Genomic DNA, 24,438 nt, shown 5'->3' on the forward strand with positions numbered 1-24,438 from the left:
TGCCGAACTCAATTGATAAATTATAAATACACTAGAATACATTTAAAAGTAAAAAAAGGCAGGACTACAGCCAAAATCACTGCTATGAAAAGGCATTTATTTAATCTTTTAGTTTAAAAACTTCAGTATTGAAGTTATAGTAATTGTTCATAAAGAACACGTATTGAGTTCTGCAGCCATTTTACAAGAACTTTCCTAGGCTGTTGGAGAGGCCACTTAATAACAGTGGAAAATTTTTTAACTTGACACACAAGAAACGAAGGCCAGTCACTACGCATGCCACTTTTCAATTACTGTCTTGAACCTTTTGACATATCTTACATTAACCCTTTAAGCCCTAAGAGTGATCAGCATCAAATTTCTCCTTGTAATATCAACGCTTTGTAAAACAGAGTGGCGTTGAGACTTGTGGACATGATCACACAAGATGAATTTGCTTGATATTTTATCATCTTCTCCCCACTTCTTCTATAGGAAATGAGTAGGGGCAACAAATGAGATTTCAAATTTTGATGTTAGGGTTTAAAGGGTTAATTTTATGGTTTCACAAGACAGCATCAGTTCAATAACCCAAAAGTGTATAACGCGTATTAGACGGTTAAAAAGCTAAACCAGGGTTGTCAATAAGATTTCAAGTTGCCAGGTAAATACAACAAGTAGGCCGGCAATCAAACAGCTAGGGATTTTTTTTGGCATTATTTTTCTTCTATTTCCCTACGAAAGTTGCCGGGGACCACCGTCATAGTAGCCGCCCCCGTCTCTTAATCACAGCCCTGTGAACACAAGTCATTTTAAAAGGGTCTTAACAACAGACAGTAAACTACGATTCTGGTGTATTCAGTAGCTGTGTACTTCACCAGAAGATATGCTAGTCTGGTGCAGGAAAACAGATCTTTGGATTTAATAGTATGAATGTAAAACAAAGATTCTTTTAAGAGACTGCAGCACCAATTCGAGGAATACTCCACAAACATTAAGAAACATTTTAATAAGGGAGAAGCAGTGACATAGTGGGTTCTGCAGAGACAGAACGTTTATTGTGTGTCAAGTACATCAAGAGAAATGACATTGAGGATAGAAAAATAATAACACTGGTGTAAGTTAGATTGGCAAGCCGATGTATTTGCTCCAGTTTTGATCAATTTGTTTTTTTTTTTGCAACACTTGGATGTGTTTTAATAGATGAAGTTTATATTGAAGAAGTGTAATAACTTATTTCTATTCATCAGAGCCTGTGTTTCGTTTCTGTCTCCTATTTCTCGGTGAACGACGTGGGGAATTTTTGCCAGCTGAAAGAGACAAACAAAACGTTTAAGTAAGAACATCTTCATGACAGTAAAGTGTCCCAACAATTTTGACTTGCACTGTAGTTAAGTCTATTTTTTAGCAAAAAGTCGCAAAAATGGCCTACGAAAAATGTCCCTCCTAACCAATTACCAAATGAAACAGACTTTACAAAGTCTATGATAGATTCCAGAGCCAGTAGACTACGGAGGTAATCATACTGGCCAAGGGTCTACTAAGACGTTTAAAACACAAGCCATTCTCTCCTGCATACCTTTTCAAAAAATGAATCTTGAAGAAAAAACTCTAACATCACTGACACAGACTCCCTCCCCTGTTCCCAAGTTGGGATCAAACTCAGGGGCAGATCTAGGGGGAGGGTGCAGGGGGTGTGCCCCCCCCCCCCCCACCCTAAGATGACCTGCGGTTTTCTAATACAACTGGTATTCTGCAAAAAAAAAACTATGTGGTTTATTGGTGTTGAAGTAGAGCAAGAGACGAGTGCACCCTCTCCTAAAAAAAATCCTGGATCCGCCCATGAAACTCTAATCACCCCTACAAAGACTACAAGAGCAAATAAATTACCACTGAGCTACAAAACATACCAAACTCCGTTGTTGTTTCCTTTGGAAGCCAGTCATAGTCAATATCAGTATTCTGCTGTGTTCCCATTTCTACTACAGGCTTGGGAGCTGGTTTCTTTCCCTATATTTAAAAAAAGCATTGTTTCAGCATCAAAACAACATTTCACAGTGACAACCATAGACTACACTAACCGTTTTTGGACATTTAAGGTGAAGTAGTACAAATACCAGGGCTGTCACTTATTTAATTAAATAGACCGAAAATCTTAAAAGCAGACAGGGTTGGAAATGCTCTGTATTGTCAATGTGTTACAGTAAGTTTCTATCAGAGAAAGCAGAGCTTTTAAAATTTCAAATGGCCAAACAAACTCCCTGAATATTGTGAAAAAGGCGATGTCTATTAAAGTAGAACCGTTCAATGTTTCTTCAAACCCATTTGATACCAATTTTAGGTTTTCACAGCCAATTTTTTGGGACAATAGAAGTGATTGGTGCAAATCACAAAATTTGTGAACTTAGTTCACAAGTCCCAAAGAGAATTTAGCAGTCTCAATTTTCAGTGTTATGGCAAACACGTCTTGTATAAATTTCAAATAAGAAAGATGAACTTTGAAAAACTGATGGGCTGAATGGTTTTCAAAAACCCAAAACACATTCTGTTTTGATCTTCTTCAATTCTGTTAATCCACACATGGCTTCCTTAGTATTTTCTGCCTTGTTAAATGTTCTTTTGCTGTTACATTATTTTTCACTCAGTTGGTGGTCAATCAGTAAATTTTGCTAACAGTATAAAGTAGCTCCCTAAGCACTGAATAGTAAATAACAGTAAAAATGATGATGTACTTTGACTGAAGTCAGGGCATAGTGACCTCCCATAACCAACAAAAGACCAACTGCAGCCAGGAACACGTACAAAAAGAAGCTGAAACAGATGAAATTTAAAACAAGATCATTTCTTTGCACAAAGCAAAATTAACGTCACTCTATGTATACCGGTAATTTCATCACAAAATCAAGACTTGCCATTGGCAAGAAACTGTAATCTAGAACAAGTTGTTGAATGTAATGCCCATTTCAGGATAAATCTAAATGTCTGTCTGTTTTAAATTTAGATGAAAACTTGATGCATGGGAATAGTTTCCTACCATTAGATATTCACTTAGCATAGTGCATAGTACATGTAACAACAACAAAAAATGATTAGAGAAGTTACATGTATGGAATGATAGCAGTGAGTCCTTACGTTTCGCCATCTATTCCTTCCTCACTCTCTGTAATATTGATGGTCTCATTAAATACTGCATCCATGAAGGATTTGCCTTCCTGATGGAGAAAATAAGCATTAGTATCAGGAATAGAAAAACTCAGAACCTGGTTGCTGGTATGGTTAACATTTGACCTACCAACTTCTACTTCGCACGTGGACACTCCACCAGCTAAGCTAATGGGGAAGGAGTTGTTCAGGCTATGAACTAGTGATAAAATTATTCTATTTTGATACATGAATATCTCACCGAATCTTTGTACATCATGTTAATGGTAAGTCCAAATGGTCGTCCACCAAAAGACTCGTGCGGCTTGAATGCATATTCAAAGGATGCCTAAGTACAAAACAAGCAATTTGCAAATTATCTGTCAAAGTATCAAGAAAACCTGAAAGTTGCTTGCAAATTGGCAATTACAATTCATCACTTCTTATATGAAGACCTTGTGAATTTTGGAAAATGTGTTTTTACAATAAAGGCGTGGCATTGACAGGCAGTCAAAGGTCCTTGTTTGTTTCAGAAGATTTAGCACCAGTTTCATAAAGAAAAATACTACAACTATAGATGCCATCTTGGATTTCAAGCCTTTTCTTAGTAATCAAGTTCCTTTGCAGTGTTCTAATAGTTAACAGATACATTGGGTCAGACTGGATATTCGTAATGCAGAATTAAAACTATCCAGTGGCACCTGCACTGAAAACTCAATATCATTCTGGAGAGTCTAACTCTCATAATAGCAGAGTAAAACCGGCTTTCTGATTAGAAGTAAATCTGGTGACAAAGTCTTTGGAATTAGTGACGACTTTGACATATTAAGGAGCAGGGTCCGAGATTGCGCTTTCCTGGTCACCAATATGACCAAAAATTCAGTTATGGTGACCAGAATTTCATAGCTGGTCACCAGCTGGCGACTTGTAAAGCTGGTTGTCATTGTAGACTTTCACATTCGGAGAAAATGATTAAGAATTGAAACCTCCAAGCTATTTGCCAACAGGGGCGTACTTTTAGTCCTGCTGATATTTTTTTAATTTTAAAGTGAAACGAATCTTCCTGTAAATATACCTCCACAACAGCTACGATCAATACGACTTGAACGTTTCTAAGCCGCCAAGGGTAATTTTTGGCGACCATAATTTGCCCTCTGACGACCAAAAATTAATACTTGCTCACCAGTTGGCGCCCATATTAAAAAGTTAATTTCGGACCCTGAGGAGCCATGTGGTTCCCAGGGATGTGTATGAGCAAAAGCTGAGCAAGCTTTTTTATTAGTCATGCTGGCTTTTTTACTTAACTGCACCTTCAAAATTAGCCCATATCTTTGTTTTCAAGGGCAATTTGAGCCGATGGTATGAAAATTAACCAGGAGAGGGTTAAGAGGCAACATCCTGGGTCCCTTAAAACATTTGCTTGGTGTCCTGTATGTACTAGTTGGTTAGACCAATACTTTGTTGAATCAAAATTTGTGAAAAAAAACATACCTGACTACCTGGTTGAACTACAGTATTGTACTGGAATGCAGTAAACTGTAAAAAAAATAATAACAAATAAATAAAAAAACAAGAAAACAACATTTTCTCAAATTTTCATGTAATATTTAAATTTGTTGAAATTAATTCGTTGATTATTCATAAATTTTGTTATGGTAGTGGTAATAATGTAAAATACTTTAAACTACATGTAACAGACATAATTCCAAATGAAAAAGTAAAATATTTACAGGAAAAAAATATTTTATGCAGAGCATTTTTAATTTAAAGATAACTTACATTTTGAATGAAATATGTGTAATCTTGAGGATACCTGCAATACAATTACAGCATGTGATTAAAAGTGAGGACAACATCCACTTTGTTACAAAAAATTGTTTTGCGTGACTAGGGTTACATTCTCAACTTCGCGAGGGTTCATAGTTTGTTTATTTCAGGACCTTGTGTAAGTGTTTGAATAGCCGTATCTTTTGTAATCTTTCTATATTTATTAGACCATTTGGAAAGTTCTACAATTTTATTGTGGATGTGTATAAATAGATGAGTCTAAGAGTGGTTCTAACTACAATCATCGTCAAAAGTGTTGGGAAAGTTGCTTTTTCTACTTCTTTTTTCCTTCCTCCCCCGCCCCTGGCCCAATGTTGAGCAAAACGTTAATGTTTGTGTGCGATATTGTTCTGTTACATCCCAACATTAAATAGGGGGGACGGGGGATATTTAGCAAAAGAGAAAACTCTCTTTCTTGAGGATTAAAATGGACTACCATTAAGTTGTACAACCTTCCCAACTACTTTTGTCTGTGAGTGTAGTTTTCACAAGTGAAAAGAGTTTTTGCTAGCTCTTCAACTCATCTCCTACTGCTGTTAATTATTATTGGCAGCATATACCCAGCAAGTTAAAATCTGGTCATTTTTTATTCTGCAAAAATGTAAAGTTTCTTTTAGACCTTCTTAAAAACCAAAAGAAAAAAGGAAGAAAATTTCAGTCTAATATTGCGTTACCACTACCATACTTTATACTTTATAACTTTTACCCATGATTTTGTAACTGAAAAAGATGCAGTTACCTCAGAGATGCTTCTACCAGTTCCACAATGAAATCATTCTTGCCATTATTTGCCAGACCAACAAGACACTTGATCACCTCACCAGCTGGATATTCTATAAGAAAACAATAATATTTCAAAGAAATGTTACTTGGATGCAAAAATTGTTTTGAAACTTAGGAAGTCATAAAAGGTTTTTCTGACTGACTGTCACTCTTTTCCTAATCCAGTTAGTGGCCTGTTGACAATAAGTTCTTAAACCATGTCAGGCTGAGCTCTAACAGCACCTAGTGGCCCCTGGTACCTAACTTTTGGCTCCTTAATTGGTTACGTACTAGAAATTTATCTTAGTTTTTTCACAGAAATCATAAGCTGGTGACCCTGGATTTCACAGGTTCAGAGCAACAGGCTCCCTTCAATTTTTCTTAAAGCACATCCTTGAATGTCTTAAGTTGATCTTACTAAGAGTCCTGCATTTAATCTGTATCTATTAATAAATGATGAACATCCTTATAACAAACCTCTACTTTTTAGAAGATTCAGTGACAAGGGCAGGTGTGTGAGGGGCTGTTTATATAATACTGGAATGGCTTTCATTCTGGTATGAATTTCATTGCAGAATGAATAATCGACTGGCTCAGCTTAAGAAAGCTTCAGGGTGTTTTCGCTCACAGGCTTTTTGTGCTAGATCAGACATGCATGCGCCACTCTCGCCCAAGGCTACATGATTTTCAATCTGGAACAAAGTTCGTTTCCAGTTTACATGATACCAGAATGAAATTTCATATCAGATCGAGAATTTCATTGGGATTGAAAGCCAGAATGAACTCATTACGGAATGACTTGTATATGCATTGGAATGGAACGTCATTTTGATCAGTATCATGCAAACAATACAGAAAAATGTAGGGTTAGATGGAATGAACTTGTTCCAGAATGAAAGTCATTAGGGTATCATGTACCTTGGTTGGCTGGCTTGGTAAAAAGAATGACAGTATCAGCATCTGGTGATGGCTTGAGTGCTTCCTCTTTCTCCTCTTCTTCTTCACCACCTTCAGCCTCAGTTTTCTGAAAATGTGAAAGCAATATTATTGGTTTTCTACTCTTACATGTAAGATTACTATGGAAAGCAGGGCTGTGAAATTCACCACAATTTTTCCTCCCAGCACAGTTATACTAGGTCAATTGTTCAACTCCGAACATTAACATTTCTGTTTAGGAAACATTTAAACTTAATAAACTGACAATTAACTGAAAATGTTGTCTTATCAACTTCAACAAATAAATTTCTAAGTCAAGACACTGAGATTATTATTCTTGTCAGCCAGTTCAGAATATTCTCTATGAAAATGGTCAACTCAAAGTTGCTACAATTTAAAACATAAAACAATGCCATTTTCACTGGAACCTACAGGAGGTGCATGTAAAAAAAGCAATGACTAGAGAGATTAAGATTCACGTTTAAGCCAAAAGGCAAATATGAATTTGTACCACGTGACCAGGTTCTTCCCTTAATTGTCATTAACTATTTATTACTTCAGATAAAAAACAAGTAGTTTCATGCCAGTTTTATACATAAGAATTGTTCTGTACAGTTTTTATCTGCTTATTTTTTATTCTGAGAAATTCTCAACTTGAATCTGATGTAAACGGGACTCTTAATCTCTCTATTAATGAAATCACCACTTACAGTGTCTTTTGTGGCAGGACTGTCTTCTTTTTCCTCCTCTTCCTCAGTGTCAACCTGTTTTTGCCAAATTAATGGAAATTGGAACTCTGCCACCAACAAATACTTAACTACAAAACCACCCCCATATACAATGAAAAGTAATGATCTTAACAAAGCATAATAGTGCAAACATAGCATTCAATATTACAGCTGAATATGGGTTACTTGGTCTCTAGTAAGGTCAGTAAATTATATGTAACAGTTGGCAACTATTGTCAACATTACCTGAACAATGTTGATATCCCTAGATAGTAATATTACTAGAGAGCTTTCAATGCCATTTGATACTGCTTATGAGAAAACCCACAAAAACTACCATTGATACTGTTTATGTGAAAACCCATTAACCCTTAAAGTCCCAATAGTGACTAATGTCAATTTTCTCCTAACAATATCCCTAAAATGTCAAGAGATTAGGTTATGAGAATTAATAAAATGATCACCTGGGGGAAAATGCCTTGATCTTTTATCAAATTCCCTCAACTTATTCTTGACGGAAAAGTATAGAGATCAGTTTGGAGAATTTGTATGTGGATATTTGAGCTTAAAGGGTTAAAACTAAAGTTACCTTTGGTACTTAGTAAATTAAAATGAAGTTGTCAAAATGCATTATTTTAAATAGGGAACTGCAATAACATAAGGGTGTAAGGCTTGGATAATGAAATAAGACCAACAATATCAGGAGTGAATAATGCAAAACAACTAAATTTCAGAAGTAAATTACATTACACCTGTAACTTGAATCAGAACAATTTTGAAACTGGGCATTAGCCCAAAATAGTGTAAAAATACCTCAAAATGTGAGCTATGTTTAAAAGATAGACATGTCCACAGGTCTACAGAGCATTTTAGTCAGTAAAAGGAATTTACAGTTTTGTTAATTTTACATAATATTGAAAGTTGCTTGATCAGGTTGTTGAAACAAATACTTTCATTACTTTAGTGCTCATTTTAATTCTAATGTTGTTTTTCAATGACCCAGTACAGTTTCATTCATTCAATCTCTATAATAATAAGAAAATGAACACAACAAATGAGATTCCCTTTAATGCAGTTACCTAAGAGAGACTGGCAGTAAAGGTATGGGATAAAATAACTGAACCATGACTTCACATAAAAGCTTTAACTGTATCAATTTATAAAAGCAGGTTAACAATAAAAATGACACTGGGGAGAGGTCTACACATTCATCAGTAACTCTTGTAACTCTAACCTTTCCATCGTCAGCTTCTTCTTCTACAACATCTTCAACATATTCTTCATCTCCTGCGGCTTCAGCTTCAGTCGGTTTTGCAACTTCTTGCTCATTTTCGACCTCGTCTTCTCGCGCCATCACACATATGTCTGTTTATGTTCCAATGATTTCATGACACGTACACAAACGAAGATAAAATTACGTTTGTTTTAAACAGGAAACATCGTGAGAGAAGTATGCATAACATTTCAACTGCTATTCTCTAACGGTCTGTTTATTGATTAAGATTTAGTCCTCAGACAAAACAAAGGAAATCATTCGCCCAACGAAAAGACAACAACTTCTGTTCATCAAAGAACAGAGAGAAAGAAGCAAGATTCGAGAGTTGCTGCGAGGTCGAAAATAAAACACTCTCGTCGGCCAAACAATCTCCCGAATTGCAACTTTCAAGTTGTTACTAGCTCTACATTGGTACGATCATTCCAAATGCCTAAAACATCACTGGACGCTAGGGGATTTAAAAGTTCGAGTATCCAGACTGACTTTCCTACGTTACAAAAGAATAAAAATCACGCAAGATAAAGTGCCTTACCATTTCCAATCAGGACCAGCGATGAGGGTAAAATTAAAAGAAATAGAAACATAAATTTCCCTAAAGTAAAAAACATGATGAACTGTTATAAAAACCGCTCCTTCTTACAAGATGGAAACGGATTCTTCGACTGTGTTTTCACACAATCAGTTGAAAATGGCTGCCAGGACAAAGAGGCCAACAGGGGGAAGAGTCCGCAGACATCACTGATCAGCTGAGAACAGCCTATTAGTTACCAGCTTCCTCGCTTTCCTTCTCAGAGGACATTGAGCCAGCGATCAGTACTAACATTCACATTGGCATCAGCAAGCTGTAGAATTTCCACATTATATTTTCACTGCTTTTACAGTCTCTTACAGTTAAAAGGAATTTTTTTCCGTCATGCTTATCAAAGTTAAGGTAATTATAATCCAGTGAACGTTTTGGACGTTATTTTAATTGTTTTAACGTTATTTTCTCTTATGTTTTGTTGCCATGTTTGGAAGACCCTGACAGGAAAGGAGGTAAGATATTATTTTCATTTTCCTGTCTTAAATTAATCCTACCTATCGTGAGATAGTTCTCAATGATTATTTTTAAACTTGTGTATAAATAAATTTATCTGATCTTATCTACTGATGCTGCTATCGATAAAGACAAGAGAATAAATATCAACTCTTTCTTTATCAGCTTGATTGCAACATAATTGCTTGAGAGAAATTTTATAGTTGTACAAACGTTAATTAACTTAATCCAAGTTGTAATGTAACCTTATGTACATGTACAACGTACGTCTCTTCGGATCAAGTAGGCAGATATGTGTACTCTGATTTCACTCAACACAGTATGCACCTCAATGACAACATTTTCCATCAGAGAATTGAATCCACATGTCCTTTTCACTAATCAGTGGAAAGCACCAGCCCCATGATATCATTTGTTAATTATCTTCTTTGAAGGCGTCATTTACAAATATGAAATTCTTAAAAATTTCAATTGTCACTGATCTAGTCATCTAGAGCCGCATTCACCCCAAAGCTGAAACATGCTTTAAACCAGTTTAGTTAAACAAAGTTTTAAGTTGTTTCACAAAATGTTTCTGGAAGCTTTTTACTGTATTTTTATAGATTGCAAGAAGAGTGCAGTTGAATACGTTATTATCCTCAGTTGAATTCTGTAAATCAGAACTACATGTTAAGTTATTCAGGAAAGAACAAATGCCATTTCAAATGACACCTAGTAGATATTGTACTGAGCAAAAGTGTGTCAGTTGCATATGCTTGTGATTTGAGAAACTAAGGTGCTGTATAAAATATATTTTGTATAATCTCAACTGTATTGAAATAACTAGTCTTGCCTGGATAGATTTTTATTGTATAAAATCTTAATCAGATTTGTTTTTTCTTTGGATTTTTAGATTGAGATTGATATTGAACCCACAGACAAGGTAGATACAATGATAATGATTAAATCTACCTTTAGAACAGTATAAGAGTACTATAATATTGTGAGCAATGTATCAGGTTGCATTGTTTTCCTTTTCAGTAAAATTATAATTGTTTTTTTTTTTCATATGTGTCAGAGAAATGAGGAAAAATGTTCATGCAAGACCAGTAAAAAACATTTGCAATAAAAGTAGCTCTCATTAGGTCTCAACAGACCCCCAAAAAGTCAAAACGGTAGAAGCTGCTAAGTGCATTTAGAATGCATGAGCTGAGAGAAACTGCTGCATTATCTAGAATTTGAAGTCAAAGGGAAGGGTAGTGCTATTGCCAGTGCATTTAAGTTCAAGTGGTGTAATTGTTTATAACCGAGATGGTTTTATAAAATACTTATCTTGCTATATTTTCAGAAAATGTGATTTGCCATGAAAAAGAATTAAAATGATTATATATTAGAGTTAAAATCATTTTTAGACTGTATTACTTTCAAAGTTTTATTTTATTTTCAAGAGCTTTAATTACTACTAAACTAAAGAAAAGTATCTAAAAATATCTTATCTCTCAAAATTTTTCTCCCGTTTCAAAACAGGTGGAAAGAATAAAAGAACGTGTTGAAGAAAAGGAAGGAATTCCCCCTCCACAGCAGAGGTTGGTGGTTAATGGATTTAAGGCCACATTGTAACCATTCGTTTCTATTACTGGCCAAAACCAATATTCCAAAAATCCTGAATTTCATTTTTTGAGATACTGAGAGACAAAATAGTTAAGCCACATGATAATTTTGCTAAAAAATGTTTTAATTTGAATTTTATATCAAAGATTTTCTTTTTCCATATAATTTAAAAGTTAAAACTTATCAAGTACTATACTGGTATTTCAAACTTATGGTTACTTGAACCTTCTGATAATTTTAATCAAACTTCACTTCCCTTCTCCAGTTAGACACTGTAAAACCACCTTTCACCCTCACTAGTCCAATGCTTGGCTCGCTTTGCTTGCCGATTTTTCTCATATTGTTTCACTCCATTTTTGGCCATTTTTCCCCACGGCGGAGCCTGGTCCCAGGCTAATTACTGGCTAAAACCATAATCCAAAAATCATTAATTTTTTTTTGCGGGGGGGGAGTTCTTCGAGACAAATAGTTAAGCCACTTGGTAATAAATATGTAAAAAAGTTTTACAAGAGTTAGCACTCTAGTACTAAGAATACATACTTCAGTGACTTCTTCTGAAAAGTTTCAAATGACTTTATTTTAGCGGAGCAAATTTTCAATCAATAATTATTTGTCGTTAATTCATCACTAATATTATTGACAAGTGTGAAAAACGGTGCCTAAAATTTTGAGGGGGGCCTGTTGCAATACAAAGTAAAGAGGTATCCCAGTAATTGAGAAAGCGGAAACCACCCTGGTAGACCTGCAGTGGTGGCTAACACGCATCATCACATTGACCATGAAAAAAGAAGAAACTTAGTAGATCTGAAATACCATCAAATCATGTATCTGTGATGATTTGTGCAAAACAGGAGGTATATCAGGATCAGGCAAAGATCGGTTCAATGAAGAGCTTACATGTAATACAATACACAAGAACCGTAAAAACTTGGAAGGTCATGTACTCTGTAGTAATGAGGGCACTGTTCATTGAGCTGACTCAAGGTTGACTTTGCCTAAACATGTCTTAAGAATAGGCCTTTTGCAATACTTGATCACGTGATCAACAAAAATGGTTCGCGTTTGGAAAATTTTGTTAGCAGGACATGAAAGAGCATATTTGGTTAACCTGCAAATTTTCAGTCGTATATATATCTCAAAAGAAGCGATTGCAACGGCTGCCAAAAATTAGAAGGATTTGTATGCCAACAACTTTTGCCACCCAGTCATGGTTGAGTGGTTTTCCATACAAATCCTTGTACATTTCGAAATAATTATTTTCAAACCATCGTAAAATATTTCCTTAAGCTTTCAAAGCTTTGGCGTTCAAACTTTCTTTTTTTTTCATAAAAGACAATTTGGACTGTTAAATACGTAACTAGGAAAAGATTTAACTACAGTTTTTAAAAAACTTTAAGCCAACAGTACTTAATGGTAAATGCTGGTAGATGCAGACAGAGATGACAAACCCTGCAGGCCTAGAGGCCTGAATGTGGAGATTTTGTGGATTACACAAGCCCCTACCCCACCCAACTCTCAACACAGCCCCCAGATGATTTTCGTCGGATTTTATTGAGAATTCTATTATGGGAATCAGACACTTGAAATGAACAAATTGATTTAAGTGATACTTTGTTTGTTTCAATGGTAATGATGGAGAAATTTTTGGGGACCATGCATGTGCAGGAGACAGTGCATGTGCAGGAGACAGGGAGATGAGTTCTCAGTCTAGAACACTTCAGAAAACATGGTATAGTTGGCATCATTTGAAGGTAATCTAATAGCATGCAGGGTTGTCAAAAGTAGCCAGCTACCAGCAAAAATTGCCGCCAACTTGGTTAGTATCGGCGGGCTACTCTGCTTGGCATTTCTTTACGGATGTCGTTTTTTAAATAAAATATCCCTGGACTGGCTGCTTGCTTGGACAACTCAGCCTTCTACTTCAAAATTTTCTGACAATCCTGCCATGTCAAATAATTTTGAGGTAGAGCACCTTGTTATGTTGCAATCTGATAATGCTCTTTTTTTTTTGCTTTTGATTTCAGGTTGATATTTAGTGGGAAGCAAATGTAAGTCAATACGGTAGTTGCTTGACCTTTTCAATTTTTATGTAATTTAAATATGAATCTACTATGTTCTTTAGTTATAATATTTTCATATTAAGTTTCTAGTTGTGTAAAATTTTGCTTAAGTGCTCAACAAAAAATAAACAATAATTGAAAATAATGTTATTAGTGCCTCTTAGAAATTAATGTTTTGAAATGTGCTTATCATGAAGTTCGCTAGGTAAGTGGAAAGTAAAGCTGCGGCAAAAGGGGCATCAAAAACGAGTAACTTGTTTTTCAACATCGCAGGAAAGTGGGTTGAAAAATGATGTCGCCCATTTTCCCCCCATTCTCTAATCAACTCTGTCCTGATCAGATTCTTGCAAGTTGTTAAAAGGAACTCTCTACAACCTACAAGAATCTGATTCTGATCTGTTGTTGCAGAAAGGAGAGCAAAGTTATACTTTTGCAGCAAAATCTGTACCTGTGGCAAACGGATTTTACCAGTAAACTTTGCCAATCCCATGTATAGTGTGACTGCCACATAATTTTAGCCCATCAGAAGTCGTAATTCACGCAACTTGCAACAATCAGATTTGTTAGAAGACAGGTTTGATTCATGGGTGGTTAAATGTGCAGCATTGTCTTTCAACTCATTTTGCAGCAATGTTGCAAAACAGGTTGCACCTTTTTGCTGCCTTTTGTACTTAAGCTTACTGTGCTTTTCAAAAACACTTGAACTCTGAAGTTCAAAAGCCAACTGACGTTTGCATTTTTTGCTGCCGTCAATCATCTTAGTACCCGGCGAGCAGAGGCACTATAATCTTCCTAGAAAAGACTCATCAACAGTAGGAAGATCGAAGGGCCTCTGCTCGCAGGATATCATCTTAGCGGACCTCTTAGGAAACAGAACTTTACTTAAATGGGTTCAAAAGGTCGTGGTTTGTGATCTGTGATTGGTGGATTTCGATCAGTTTTGTGTTTCTGTGTTTTAAGGTTTGTTGCTTGTGATCATAATTATGATTGACGGCAGCGAAAAACGCAATTGTGAAGGCGGCTTTGAGACTTTAGAGTTTGGGTGTTTGTGAAAAGCGCAGTAAAGGCTAGGTACATTTAAAAAAAAACATCTTGATTAATTTCAACTAGTACCTGATGCAAATAAATGGAATTGACTCTTAATCCAGGCTGTCCTGAATATTTGTTTGTAACACAGGAAACGTTTTTTTCTTTTTTTCTGTCTTAAGACTCTGAGTATTTTTTTTGTTGCTTTGTTCCCAGGAATGATGACAAGACTGCTGCAGATTACAAAATTCAAGGCGGATCTGTTCTTCATCTTGTACTAGCTTTAAGGGGAGGCATGTAGTGAAATTCAAAGTTTTTCAAGTGTATATCGGTTAGGAATTGTATTTTTATGCCAAGGTAGCTTTATTGTTAATTCATTTGCCCTGTAATTGCGTTATTCCTAGAAATGTGAAATGAAGAGAAGATCTATACCTTTCTTTGTCTTTTGTACTGTAACATAAATAATGTATTTACTTCCGTTTTTTTTTTGCTCAAATTCATTGCTGTATTAAAAAAATTTGAATGTTGTTGGTTGTTCAGTTTTTTCCTAGTGTAAAGTTATTGCTAATCTGATCTGGCTTAAATAGAACTGAATTGAGAGAAATTGAACACTATTTTTTTTAACTTTGTTGAACTTACCATACAGCTAGCTCTCTAAGGGAAGGATAATTCTAAATTGAACCCCTATTTCAGCCAGGGCCAAAACCAAAAAATGTTAACTTGTGTAAGGGAATAACTAGAACGCACAAACGTTTCAGGGAACAGGTCGTTTTTATTCCTTTTCTGTATTTTTTAACATTAGGGAGTTTAAGCAACCGTGACAACGACGGCGACAACGACGAAACAACGACAACGTCAAAAAACATTAATTAACAATTAGTCGCCGAAGGCGACGTGAATATCAGCGAATACTCACCTAGACTTCACCTTGGTGACATTTGACAAATTGAGCGGGTCGAAACAGACGCCATCAAGTTTGAAAGGAAGCAAATTCATTTTTTTTTGGCTATATAGCCCCTTAGTATAGGGCAAATATAATTCACCACTTTATTTTGGTTTTCTTTCTTTCTTTTTTCTCTCACTATTCCTGCTGTAAGGATCAGTTTACTGTTTTACGTTTACAACTTTATTACTGTAGCAGTCTCAGTTCTTTAGGTACCCTGGTAGAGATGCTAACCCCTGGAGATCTAAAACCTGGAGACTCTCTCTTTTTTACTACCCCACCCCCCGAATTTTAATAGACCCCGCTTAGGACATTCTATGTAGTCTTACATGCAGAACATATTACTATCAAAATTCGCGATCTTGCCGAAATGATCTTTGTCAGTCTAAATACGTGCAAAAATGCCCCAGAAACAGTATTACGAATGAGAAAAATTCAAATTTTGAGGAAAAATAGGCTAAATCTCAAACTTACGCACAGAAAAGCCCAAAAGATGGTGATAATCCGGGAGAGTTTGCATCAGTATGGATCAGTATGCCCTAGGCTGCGAAAACATACGTTTTTCCCTTTTTGTGCGTGGTTTCCGGTTTCGGTTAAGTCTCATCCCCCTCCTTTTTCTCTTCCTCCCTATCCCCTACCCCTTTCGACGCCTGCTACGCAGGCTAGTTAAGTCTTTACCGACGAAGCTCCTCGTTACACGCGAGAACCGAAAAACCCTCTGGTACTCAAGGTAATTTTGAGGTCGTAGATCTTAGTTTTCGAGATATCCTGAAAGTTGCTTAGGGACCGCCACTGATTGATGACGTTGATAGCTTACTCTAGGAGATTTAATAGCCTCTCTGCTAGAATTGTTTGGACACTCAGTACTTTAAGAGTTGGACATGTTAAAGCTGTAAATTTATTTACTACAATTTCATAGCTTTGAAGAAAAAGTACAAGCAAACAATGGACAAAGAAACAGTGAAAAGGGAAAATAAGGATATCAAGGGTAAAATAATCCTATACTAACAGTAAACACCACGTGAAAACGGACCACCACCAACAAAAAGCTAAAAAAATTAGGCCAAGTCGTAACTCGGTTTGCATTCACTTTGACCTTAGTATAAAAAGCAGGCTGTTTTGTAACTCTTGCGTCTTTGCCGACATGGCATGGTGTTGAGAAAATAATTAGTGCGGACAACGGACAGTTGTTCAGGGCGGAAAAACGTTCTGCGCAAGCTTCTGCGCATCCCTTATCGCAGGCTCAAGGCGGGCTTTTCTCTGTGTTGACTGTTTGTTGACTGTGTTTGTTTGTCGCTGGAGTTCTGAGTGAAATGCACGAGGTGCGAACGTTTGCTCCCTGTAAAGCATTTTTATTTGACATGTTTGCTTTTTATTCGTCGCATGAAAATTACTTTGGATTCAGAACAACCAATGTTAAAGGAAAAACGGATCATTCCGTCAGTCTGAGGTGGAATAAAAGGTTTTGAACTTTTCTTACGAGGCGAGTATTTTTCTGATTGTGCATCTGATTAATTTATGAGTTGATTCCGCCGGGTTCAATTAAAACCCGTTTGTATTCTGTTATTGGTAGTTTTTTTACATCCCCAGATTTATTACCTTTGCAGAACCAGCTTTATCTTTGTCTTCAGTCAAAGAATCAGATTTCTGTTATAACGCATCAGAGTAAACAAACTTGTGCGCTTATTAAACTTTCTCGGAAATAGAAGGCCAGCAAGCTTACTCAAGATCATTTTTCTGTTGCTTAAGTAATAATAGTCAGAATTTTTTTCATTTTTCATTACATAGTTTTGTCTTCCAGTGCACTGTGAAAGTCACAGTCTGTTCTTTATAAGAATAACTTTCTGTACGCAAATTGTCCTTTTCACTCGCTGTGAAGTAGAGAACGACAACTGCCGGCAGTGACTTCAAAACAATTGACTCTTTTCCCGTAAACAATTGCTGCAGCTTGATTTGACTGAGGCGAGCAAAACAAACCCGTATGTGCAATTTTCTTTATTTTCTAATGATCGGCTGAGTTTGATTTGATTAAACGAAGACCCTCGCATGGACCAGTCAAGCTTATTGAAAATAGCTACATGGTGAATCATGGCTTGGCTGCCAGGTTGCAACTGATCTTTTGCTTTCAAGATCTTTAGGTAGGTTCTTTTCGTACAGAAAATTCATTTCTTCATTGTCAGCAAGAAGTTTTTGAAATAATGTAACTTTAACTTTGTTTGAAGGAAATCCTATTTACGCGTAGGTTTTTGATAGATGTTATGCGTGTTCAACTTGACAACACCAAGCAATATTTATATAATTGCGCGAAACGAGCAAGTTTAAAAAACTATAGTTGCTTTTAAACCGATTTTTGGGAAGATTTTACTAGATAAAGGTTGACCTTTTTTCTGCCCACATATCAACGCAATAACTTCTACATTGAGGATTTTGTTTATATTTTAGTGATCTGTGAAACTACGAGTGTCCGATCGAGCGAGGGTTTTAAAATATTAGCTCGAGTGCGACAAAGTTCAGTGACTTCAAACACACTGTGGGCAAGCGTTGTTTTTTTTGGGCAAATCACTGTCCAAAGATATGTTGTTTTTGTGTCCACAGTGGAGCTCCGGACCTTATATATCCAGGAACTTCCTTATATGAACACATTTTGTGAATGCATCTTGAAAAAAATCGGACCTACGCACGCACATTTCCAGTACAACGCAAAGAAATTAATGTCGTTAAAGTCCGTTTTACTATGAGGTATTCTTCGAGAAAATTAAGTAACGACAAGGTTATAACCACAGCTTACAACTTTTGAAGACAAATTGCCTGGTCTTTCCAGGTTACGCGTGGAAACATTTTATTTTTAGGCAATAAAATATTTGAAATCCCGCCATTTTTTCAAACCCGGCCAGGGGATCTGGGCCAAAAAATTCACGCATGCTCAGTACGTTTTTCCGCCCTGAAGGACAGTTGCGGATCTTAACCTTCACCGGCGAAAAATGTCTACGCATGCTCTACTAAAAATGACACGTGATCTATTTCGCGCCATGTCATTGGCTCTGAGGCAAAAATGCCGGTTGAGATGAAAAAAATAATGGCTGGTTTTTTGACAGTGATAGCGTTGTGGTTTTCGTGCCATAGTAAGAGATCAAAAAACATTTTGGTGAAAGTTTTGAGTGGAATGTTTTCTCTAGAAAATGTAGCGCCTTGGAAACGGCGGACAAACCCAGTGGTGGGTATTTGTCGGAGATATTGGCTTTGCAATCGCCGGCATGGGTGCGAAAGGCATGCCAAAAAGGTGGGTAATTTTGACTTTCTATGCTTACTGTTAGTTTCGTGCACATCGGTACAACAGGAAATTGTAAAGAAGTGAAAGAAAAATTATTGGGCTTTGTTATGTATATAAATTAGCTTGTACCGCTGTGCACGGAAGCGGCAGTTGTGTTAAACGTGTGGACCGTTTTCGTACCAAATATCGACTTGCATCTTTGAAGTTCAGGAACCCTCTGGAGGTCTAGTTCAGTGTATCCTCAAACATTCGAATTTTTATTTATTAAGCTTCGCTGGCATTTTATGCTCAGGTTAAAGTTTCTCGCCCCACAGTCCAACACAAGAGAAAATTGAAAGGTACAGCTGGTGGAGGGCCGTTTGAGCAACAGAATAATAATCATTATAATTATAATTAATAGGAAGACCGCTAAATCTAAATCAGCGCGTTTTCTCTTTAGAATGTGTGTCAAATGGGACACGATTTTGATCGATCGAAAGTGAAAAAAATAGTATTTCCCCTAGAGACCGTACATGCATTATGCGTGCACAAAGTTGTTTTTTTAACTGAGAACAAAAATGGCCCTATCATGTTTGGCACCTTATATTACAATTTAAACTATTTCCTGAACGTTTGCTGGAAGTTATTCTGTACTTGTACTTAGACATCTTTTTTAATCAGCCATGGCATTAATGTTTTCAGGTGGATTGTTCCATAATAATTTGCCCCTCTGTATTTCACTGAGAATTCTTTGGCTGTTAATCTATGTATACGTGTATGTTGTGCACAGTTAATTTTGTATCTCAGCATAAATATTATTTTTTCTTTTATTTTTAGCATACATTGCCATACACAAAAAGAACAGAAAATTATAAATTAACTGCAATAAAAAATTGACTACAATATTGACAATATTAGAATAAAATTTTATATTAGATGCTGATCAGGTATATTTGTGATAATTATGTAAAGTCTTTTTTTTTAAATAATCTTGAAAAATAGCAGGTAATGTTCCAAAGAAGGATAAAAGTGTAATGAGATCTACATGTAATGACTGAATAAAAATGTTTGAAAAAACTGAGAATTGTCTAAAATAAAAAGGCAGAGCTGTCATTAGGGGCCGTAACCCCTAACACCTGTTACAGCTGAGCTCACTTGATGTTACAGGTGATCAAAGTGGAAAGCTGAAGGTGGTAATTTAAATTTTTGGGACCTGTATTGGGTGAATCTTCATTTGCTATGGCTGTTTCAAAACGGAATGACAGCCCTGAAAAGGGATGGTTATATCTCTGTAGAGCAATCCTTGGAGTTTTTTTTTTTTTTTTACACCAGCATACTTGCCCTCTTTGGGTCACAGAAGATTGCTAGCATTGGGGGTTTACCTGTACTGTGTATTTATTAATTGTGATTGATTACTTTTAAGTTTTATAATATGTATACGCATAATCAGTTCTTGTTTTGCCAAAAAATGCTTTCCAAAATATGGGTTTTCTTATTTACGATGTCAGCTAGAGCCAAAAATTGGCACATCATGCTTGTTAGTTTCAGCCGGTGAGAAATTTGGTACATCAAGCACAAACTTGTCCAGTTTTCAATTCCAAACCTTTGTCAAATTCATGGTTGCATGATTGATGCATGCACAGCAAAACATTAATTTTTGACATTGTTTCATTTTCCTCAACAAAAGACCAATTTATATAACTTAAAAAAAGGGTAAGAAAATACATGTAGCTTAAAAATAATATACATTTCCTTTCTTTAAGTTCCATCATGAGGTCACATAGTATTACATCTTTCTGATTGTTGAGTGTTGGATTTTCTTTTGTACATGTATCAAATTCATCCATGAATTGGCTCACAGGAGGCAATGACTATGATCGATAAGAGTGCAGTCAGACCCTTCAAAGTATTATTGTACACTGTAGCATCCCATCAACACTGTAGCCAGTTTCAAATAGTAAGTTGTTCGTAATTAAATTTTTATACCATCTGGAATATTAAGATAAAAAGAACTGCTGGTAAATGAAATTATAAGCACCACTTTATGGACAGCTCATTATTACAGACAGTTTTCTTTGTCCACAGAGAACCCAAACAGTGTATTAGCTAAGAAATAATAATTTAGATGTACATGTAGTAACACTGTATTAGCTTATAAGATAGTTATCTTGAGGTGTAACTGTCGCATCCGACTCGCCTGACAAGCAAGCATTTGACACTGGCAATGTTAACGATCTCTGATTCAAATCCCTTGTAAAACGAATCATAAAGAAACAGGAACACAGGTTCTTACATCTTATGTTATTAGCTACTACAGCATAAATGCATCTTAGAATTATTCCATTGGCTAATACAGCATTTGAGTTCACTGTGTCCAGTCTTTGGGCCGTAGCAAAAGGGGACTGCTCTACAATGTACACTGTAGCTGTAAGCAAAGTACCAAGCTTTTTGAGAAAAATCCACTTTTCAGCATAAAACAACCAAATCTGGCTATTTAATGCAAAATCAGGTGAAAAAGTCAGCAAAAGGCGATTTGTAGGTTTTTTGATTAAGGGATAGGTAGGATGATGGTCATGGACCGCTTGCATGTGTATATCCAACAGTGTTTATTTACTGTGCAATATCAGGGCTGTCAAAAAGTTTTTAAGTAGCAGGCTCATAATAAAATAATAGTAGGCGGCTTTGGAACTCACACCAAAGGATTTTGTTAGAGTCTCAGTAATGTCCCAGACCTTCCACGACATTGCACCGTTCTAATGTTTCACAGATCTAATTACTGTTTAAATATGCATTCAATGTGATTCAAACCTGGGAAAAACCTTACAGGAGTTTAAAGTTTGGAGTAAACTTTTAGTCTTCATGAAATTTTAGTTGGATCATGTTGATGAATGCAGTTGTGTAGCATATGCAGTTTCCTATTTTGATCTTCTGTCAGAATTATGAGAGAACTCTCAAATACAGATCTCATTCAAACATTATAGTTTCATTGTAATTATCATTTGTTTCTTTTCCTATAAACTTCTCATCAGGTCTACATTTTGCATGAATTTAATGTGATATATATTTGAAGCGGTTGTTGGTTTACAGTGAAGTATTTTTCACTTTGTTTTTTTTATATGAAGTTGAGTTTCTTCTTAGTTGTTGGCTAAGGCAGTGTTGAAGTAGTGACATGCTAACATACTTTATTGTTTATTTCTCTTCAGAAAAGATTGATTGATCCTGAATCAAACAAAGTGCAGCTTCACAAACAAGATTTTTGAAGAACAAATGTGTATTCAAGCAAAGTATATGTCCCTGACAGTGTCAATAAAATTTACTAATGGAAAGATCTGGGTTTTTACTCCTTTGTAGCACTTTTGACTACTCATCACTTTTCTAACCTATATAGTAAAAAGATCATATAGTATAATCAGTATTTTTTCCAACTAACATATTTGCAATCAAAGTTCTCTTCTTTTACATATAGTATTGCCCTAATTTTAAAAATTTCATTATCTTATTCAGATCAAGCATAGTAACCATTGAAAAGAAAAAAAGAAAAAAAAAACCTGCTCGGTCATAGACGGCTTTAAAGTTTTGATATTAAAATTGCCATGAAAAGAACATGAATGCAGACACTACAGTTCATTTAGCTCATGTTCAAGCTTTTTTTATAAATTAGAAAGTCTTGCTGGAGAAGACATAATTTTGCTTTATCTTTTCGGTAAAAAAAGTAATAAAATAACTTCCAGGTGTCTAAGCAATTTCAAAGGACCCATAGTGTCTTATTTCTCCGCTGCATAGAGCTGTGAACAAAGGCCGTTCTTTCTAGTGACCCGGCTTTCATCAAAAATATTGTTGTCCTTCGTGATCGTGAAGAGTGCAAAGTTGAATCCGGTAAACCAGCCAAAACGCGAGCATCGCAGGGAACGAATCCCATAGGAATAGGTGAAAAAGGATAATAAAAAGTCTAGGCTATTCTAAAAATATCCGTATATGCATTTGCAACTCATATTAAGCCGCGATTTCACTTCTTTCCACTGGAATAAACAAACGATGGATGTATTGCCGCCATTTTGAATTGGCAATGTCACGTGGTCGCGCGTCGACCAATCAGACAATTTTCGCCGGTGAAATCTTAACCGCGGTCAAACGCACGAGCATGCGCAATGCACTCGTATCCGGTCCCGGCCGGGGAAATTTCCCGCGCGAAATTTTAATTGAAACCATTGCAGAGACCGGTGTCAAGCAAAGTATAGTTGAACAATCGTCAGAAATACGCTAAAGTTAAGCGAAATACTTCAAAGTGAAGGTTTTTGTTTTCACAGTTAATAGTTAGATAAATTTTCATTATTCTCCGAGTTCACTAAATTTTTTTGACCTTCACTAAAAAAGTTCTTCGTGTTAAAAGAGCCGACATGCGAAAGCTTGTCGTCGCCATTTGCTTAGCCTTGTTTACTGAATGTCGCCGTTCCAATGCGTGACGAGTCCACGAAGGGAGAAGCCAACAGGAAGAGAAAACTGTAGTCAAAAACAGCTCCGGAGTGTTGATTAAGTTTTATCGAGGGCAGAAGGGGTACCTGCTGAAGGATCATGGCCTTGCCTGAGGCATAGAAACGCGATACTTGCCGAGGACAAACGCTGCTCCTGTCCGTCTTCGTGGGGACACAGTAAAACCATTTAAAATCCCAATCCTCGAGAGACTGTATGCAGTATTTGACGAGGTGGGCAGGAACAACCTGACAACGTTACCGACTACAAACCTCGGACAAAATGGTGCAATAATTATGCAGAAGCAACGCAGTTAATAAATCTCTTCACTCCAAAAACAAACGAAAGAGACATCAGAAAATATGGTAAACCACACTTTACTAAAATTTTGTTCTCAGCAATTTGAATTCACTGTCCTCTCATTTTAAGTGATATTTTATAAGCAGATGAACAACTGTACAGAAATATTTTTTTCTCGGTTAATGGTTTTTTTTCAGCTCTTCCCTCCCCTCCCCTCCCCTCCACATGACCTATTTCCTTGATTACCTTTTGAGCTCCTGATCAGGTGAGCCAAGGCTTTCAACATTTTGCTATATATAAACGCAGTGTGCTTTGCATTTTAAGCTCGTCAGAAGCAATTAACTACAAGTGATCATCGAAAAACTGGTTGGAGTCATCCCTGTTTCCAGTTGTCAGAAAAAGAAATGGAAGTAAGGGGTGTCCTATTTGTGATTGAAACAGAAGAAAAAAAATGGAATTTAACTTTTCACTTAGACCATAATAATGCACTTTGTTTAAGCCAGAGAGGTGATCAAAGATCAAGAAAGAAGACTTTAAGAAAAAGCAGAAAAAATAATAATAATAAACAGGTAACAAAGCCTTGAGAGGATAGCTGCCCATCTCCAAATGATGGCTGGTCAGTTAGACTGCTTGGCTAACAAGATTTTCTAAAAGACAGTCTAAAATACTGTAAGAAAGAAGACAAAATTGCAAATAAAATTGAGTGGAACCTTTATTTGTCTTTTCAGTTAAATTAGGTGTTCTTTATGTACATCATTTCCATTCTTTCTTCTCATTTTGCACCCTTTTCTCATGGATCTGCTTCTCCTTCAGGGTCTAGACTCTGTGTCTTCTATTCATCCCCTTCCTAACTTTCTGTACAAAAATAAGATAGATTTAATCAAATAAATAATAAGTTGTCAGATTGTTATAGCAAGAACAAAACTACAGTAGATACCAAGTACCTTCCCTTTTAATGCTATATGAGCATCTAGTAACCCACAATAATCTCTAACTCCTATTATTTGGCCCACTTTAAAGATGCATACAAGATCATTAAACACCATGGCAGTTTAAATCAACACAGAAGGTTGTACAACTGAGACCTCATTTACCACCCCCCCCCCCCCCCCCC

At 36.2% G+C, this 24,438-nt stretch overlaps 4 protein-coding genes across 4 annotated transcripts in view; 2 read left to right on the forward strand and 2 right to left on the reverse strand.

The window, feature by feature from the left end:
• Positions 1-24,438, forward strand: part of LOC140928512 (leukocyte receptor cluster member 1-like) — a 137,705-nt gene that overhangs the window by 94,135 nt on the left and 19,132 nt on the right. The gene's annotated exons all lie outside the window — the stretch shown is intronic.
• On the reverse strand, positions 77-9,367 carry LOC140928505 (translocon-associated protein subunit alpha-like). The gene is made up of 12 exons (XM_073378264.1): positions 9,182-9,367; positions 8,608-8,738; positions 7,356-7,409; positions 6,628-6,733; positions 5,687-5,780; positions 4,900-4,933; positions 4,612-4,656; positions 3,383-3,469; positions 3,112-3,191; positions 2,712-2,790; positions 1,890-1,989; positions 77-1,289 (listed from the first exon to the last, which is right to left on the reverse strand). The coding sequence occupies exons 1-12, from the start codon at positions 9,255-9,257 to the stop codon at positions 1,219-1,221; spliced, it is 957 nt and encodes a 318-aa protein (XP_073234365.1). The 5' UTR covers positions 9,258-9,367; the 3' UTR covers positions 77-1,218.
• On the forward strand, positions 9,472-14,862 carry LOC140928506 (ubiquitin-like protein NEDD8). The gene is made up of 6 exons (XM_073378265.1): positions 9,472-9,580; positions 9,667-9,684; positions 10,578-10,607; positions 11,192-11,250; positions 13,300-13,323; positions 14,578-14,862. Exons 1-6 carry the CDS (start codon positions 9,563-9,565, stop codon positions 14,660-14,662), a joined length of 234 nt encoding a protein of 77 aa, XP_073234366.1. The 5' UTR covers positions 9,472-9,562; the 3' UTR covers positions 14,663-14,862.
• Positions 23,003-24,438, reverse strand: part of LOC140928510 (dipeptidase 1-like) — a 53,919-nt gene continuing 52,483 nt past the window's right edge. The window contains exon 11 of the mRNA XM_073378268.1: positions 23,003-23,012. The gene's annotated coding sequence lies outside the window, so the exon portion shown is untranslated. The remainder of the gene's footprint in view (positions 23,013-24,438) is intronic.

This window comes from Porites lutea, chromosome 2 (genome assembly GCF_958299795.1).
Source record: "Porites lutea chromosome 2, jaPorLute2.1, whole genome shotgun sequence".
Classification (NCBI taxonomy): Eukaryota; Metazoa; Cnidaria; class Anthozoa; order Scleractinia; family Poritidae; genus Porites; species Porites lutea.

Bases quoted from the DNA above. Each gene is read 5' to 3' on its own strand.
- LOC140928505 (XM_073378264.1), bottom strand. From the start codon at position 9,257: ATGTTTTTTACTTTAGGGAAATTTATGTTTCTATTTCTTTTAATTTTA. The intron at 6,734-7,355 runs GTAAGTGGTGAT...TCACATTTTCAG, and splicing joins GTCCTGCCACAAAAGACACT to AAAACTGAGGCTGAAGGTGG. The intron at 3,470-4,611 runs GTATGTTTTTTT...TTTTGTACTTAG, and splicing joins TAGTTCAACCAGGTAGTCAG to GCATCCTTTGAATATGCATT.
- LOC140928506 (XM_073378265.1), top strand. The intron at 11,251-13,299 runs GTTGGTGGTTAA...TTTTGATTTCAG, and splicing joins ATTCCCCCTCCACAGCAGAG to GTTGATATTTAGTGGGAAGC. The intron at 13,324-14,577 runs GTAAGTCAATAC...CTTTGTTCCCAG, and splicing joins ATATTTAGTGGGAAGCAAAT to GAATGATGACAAGACTGCTG.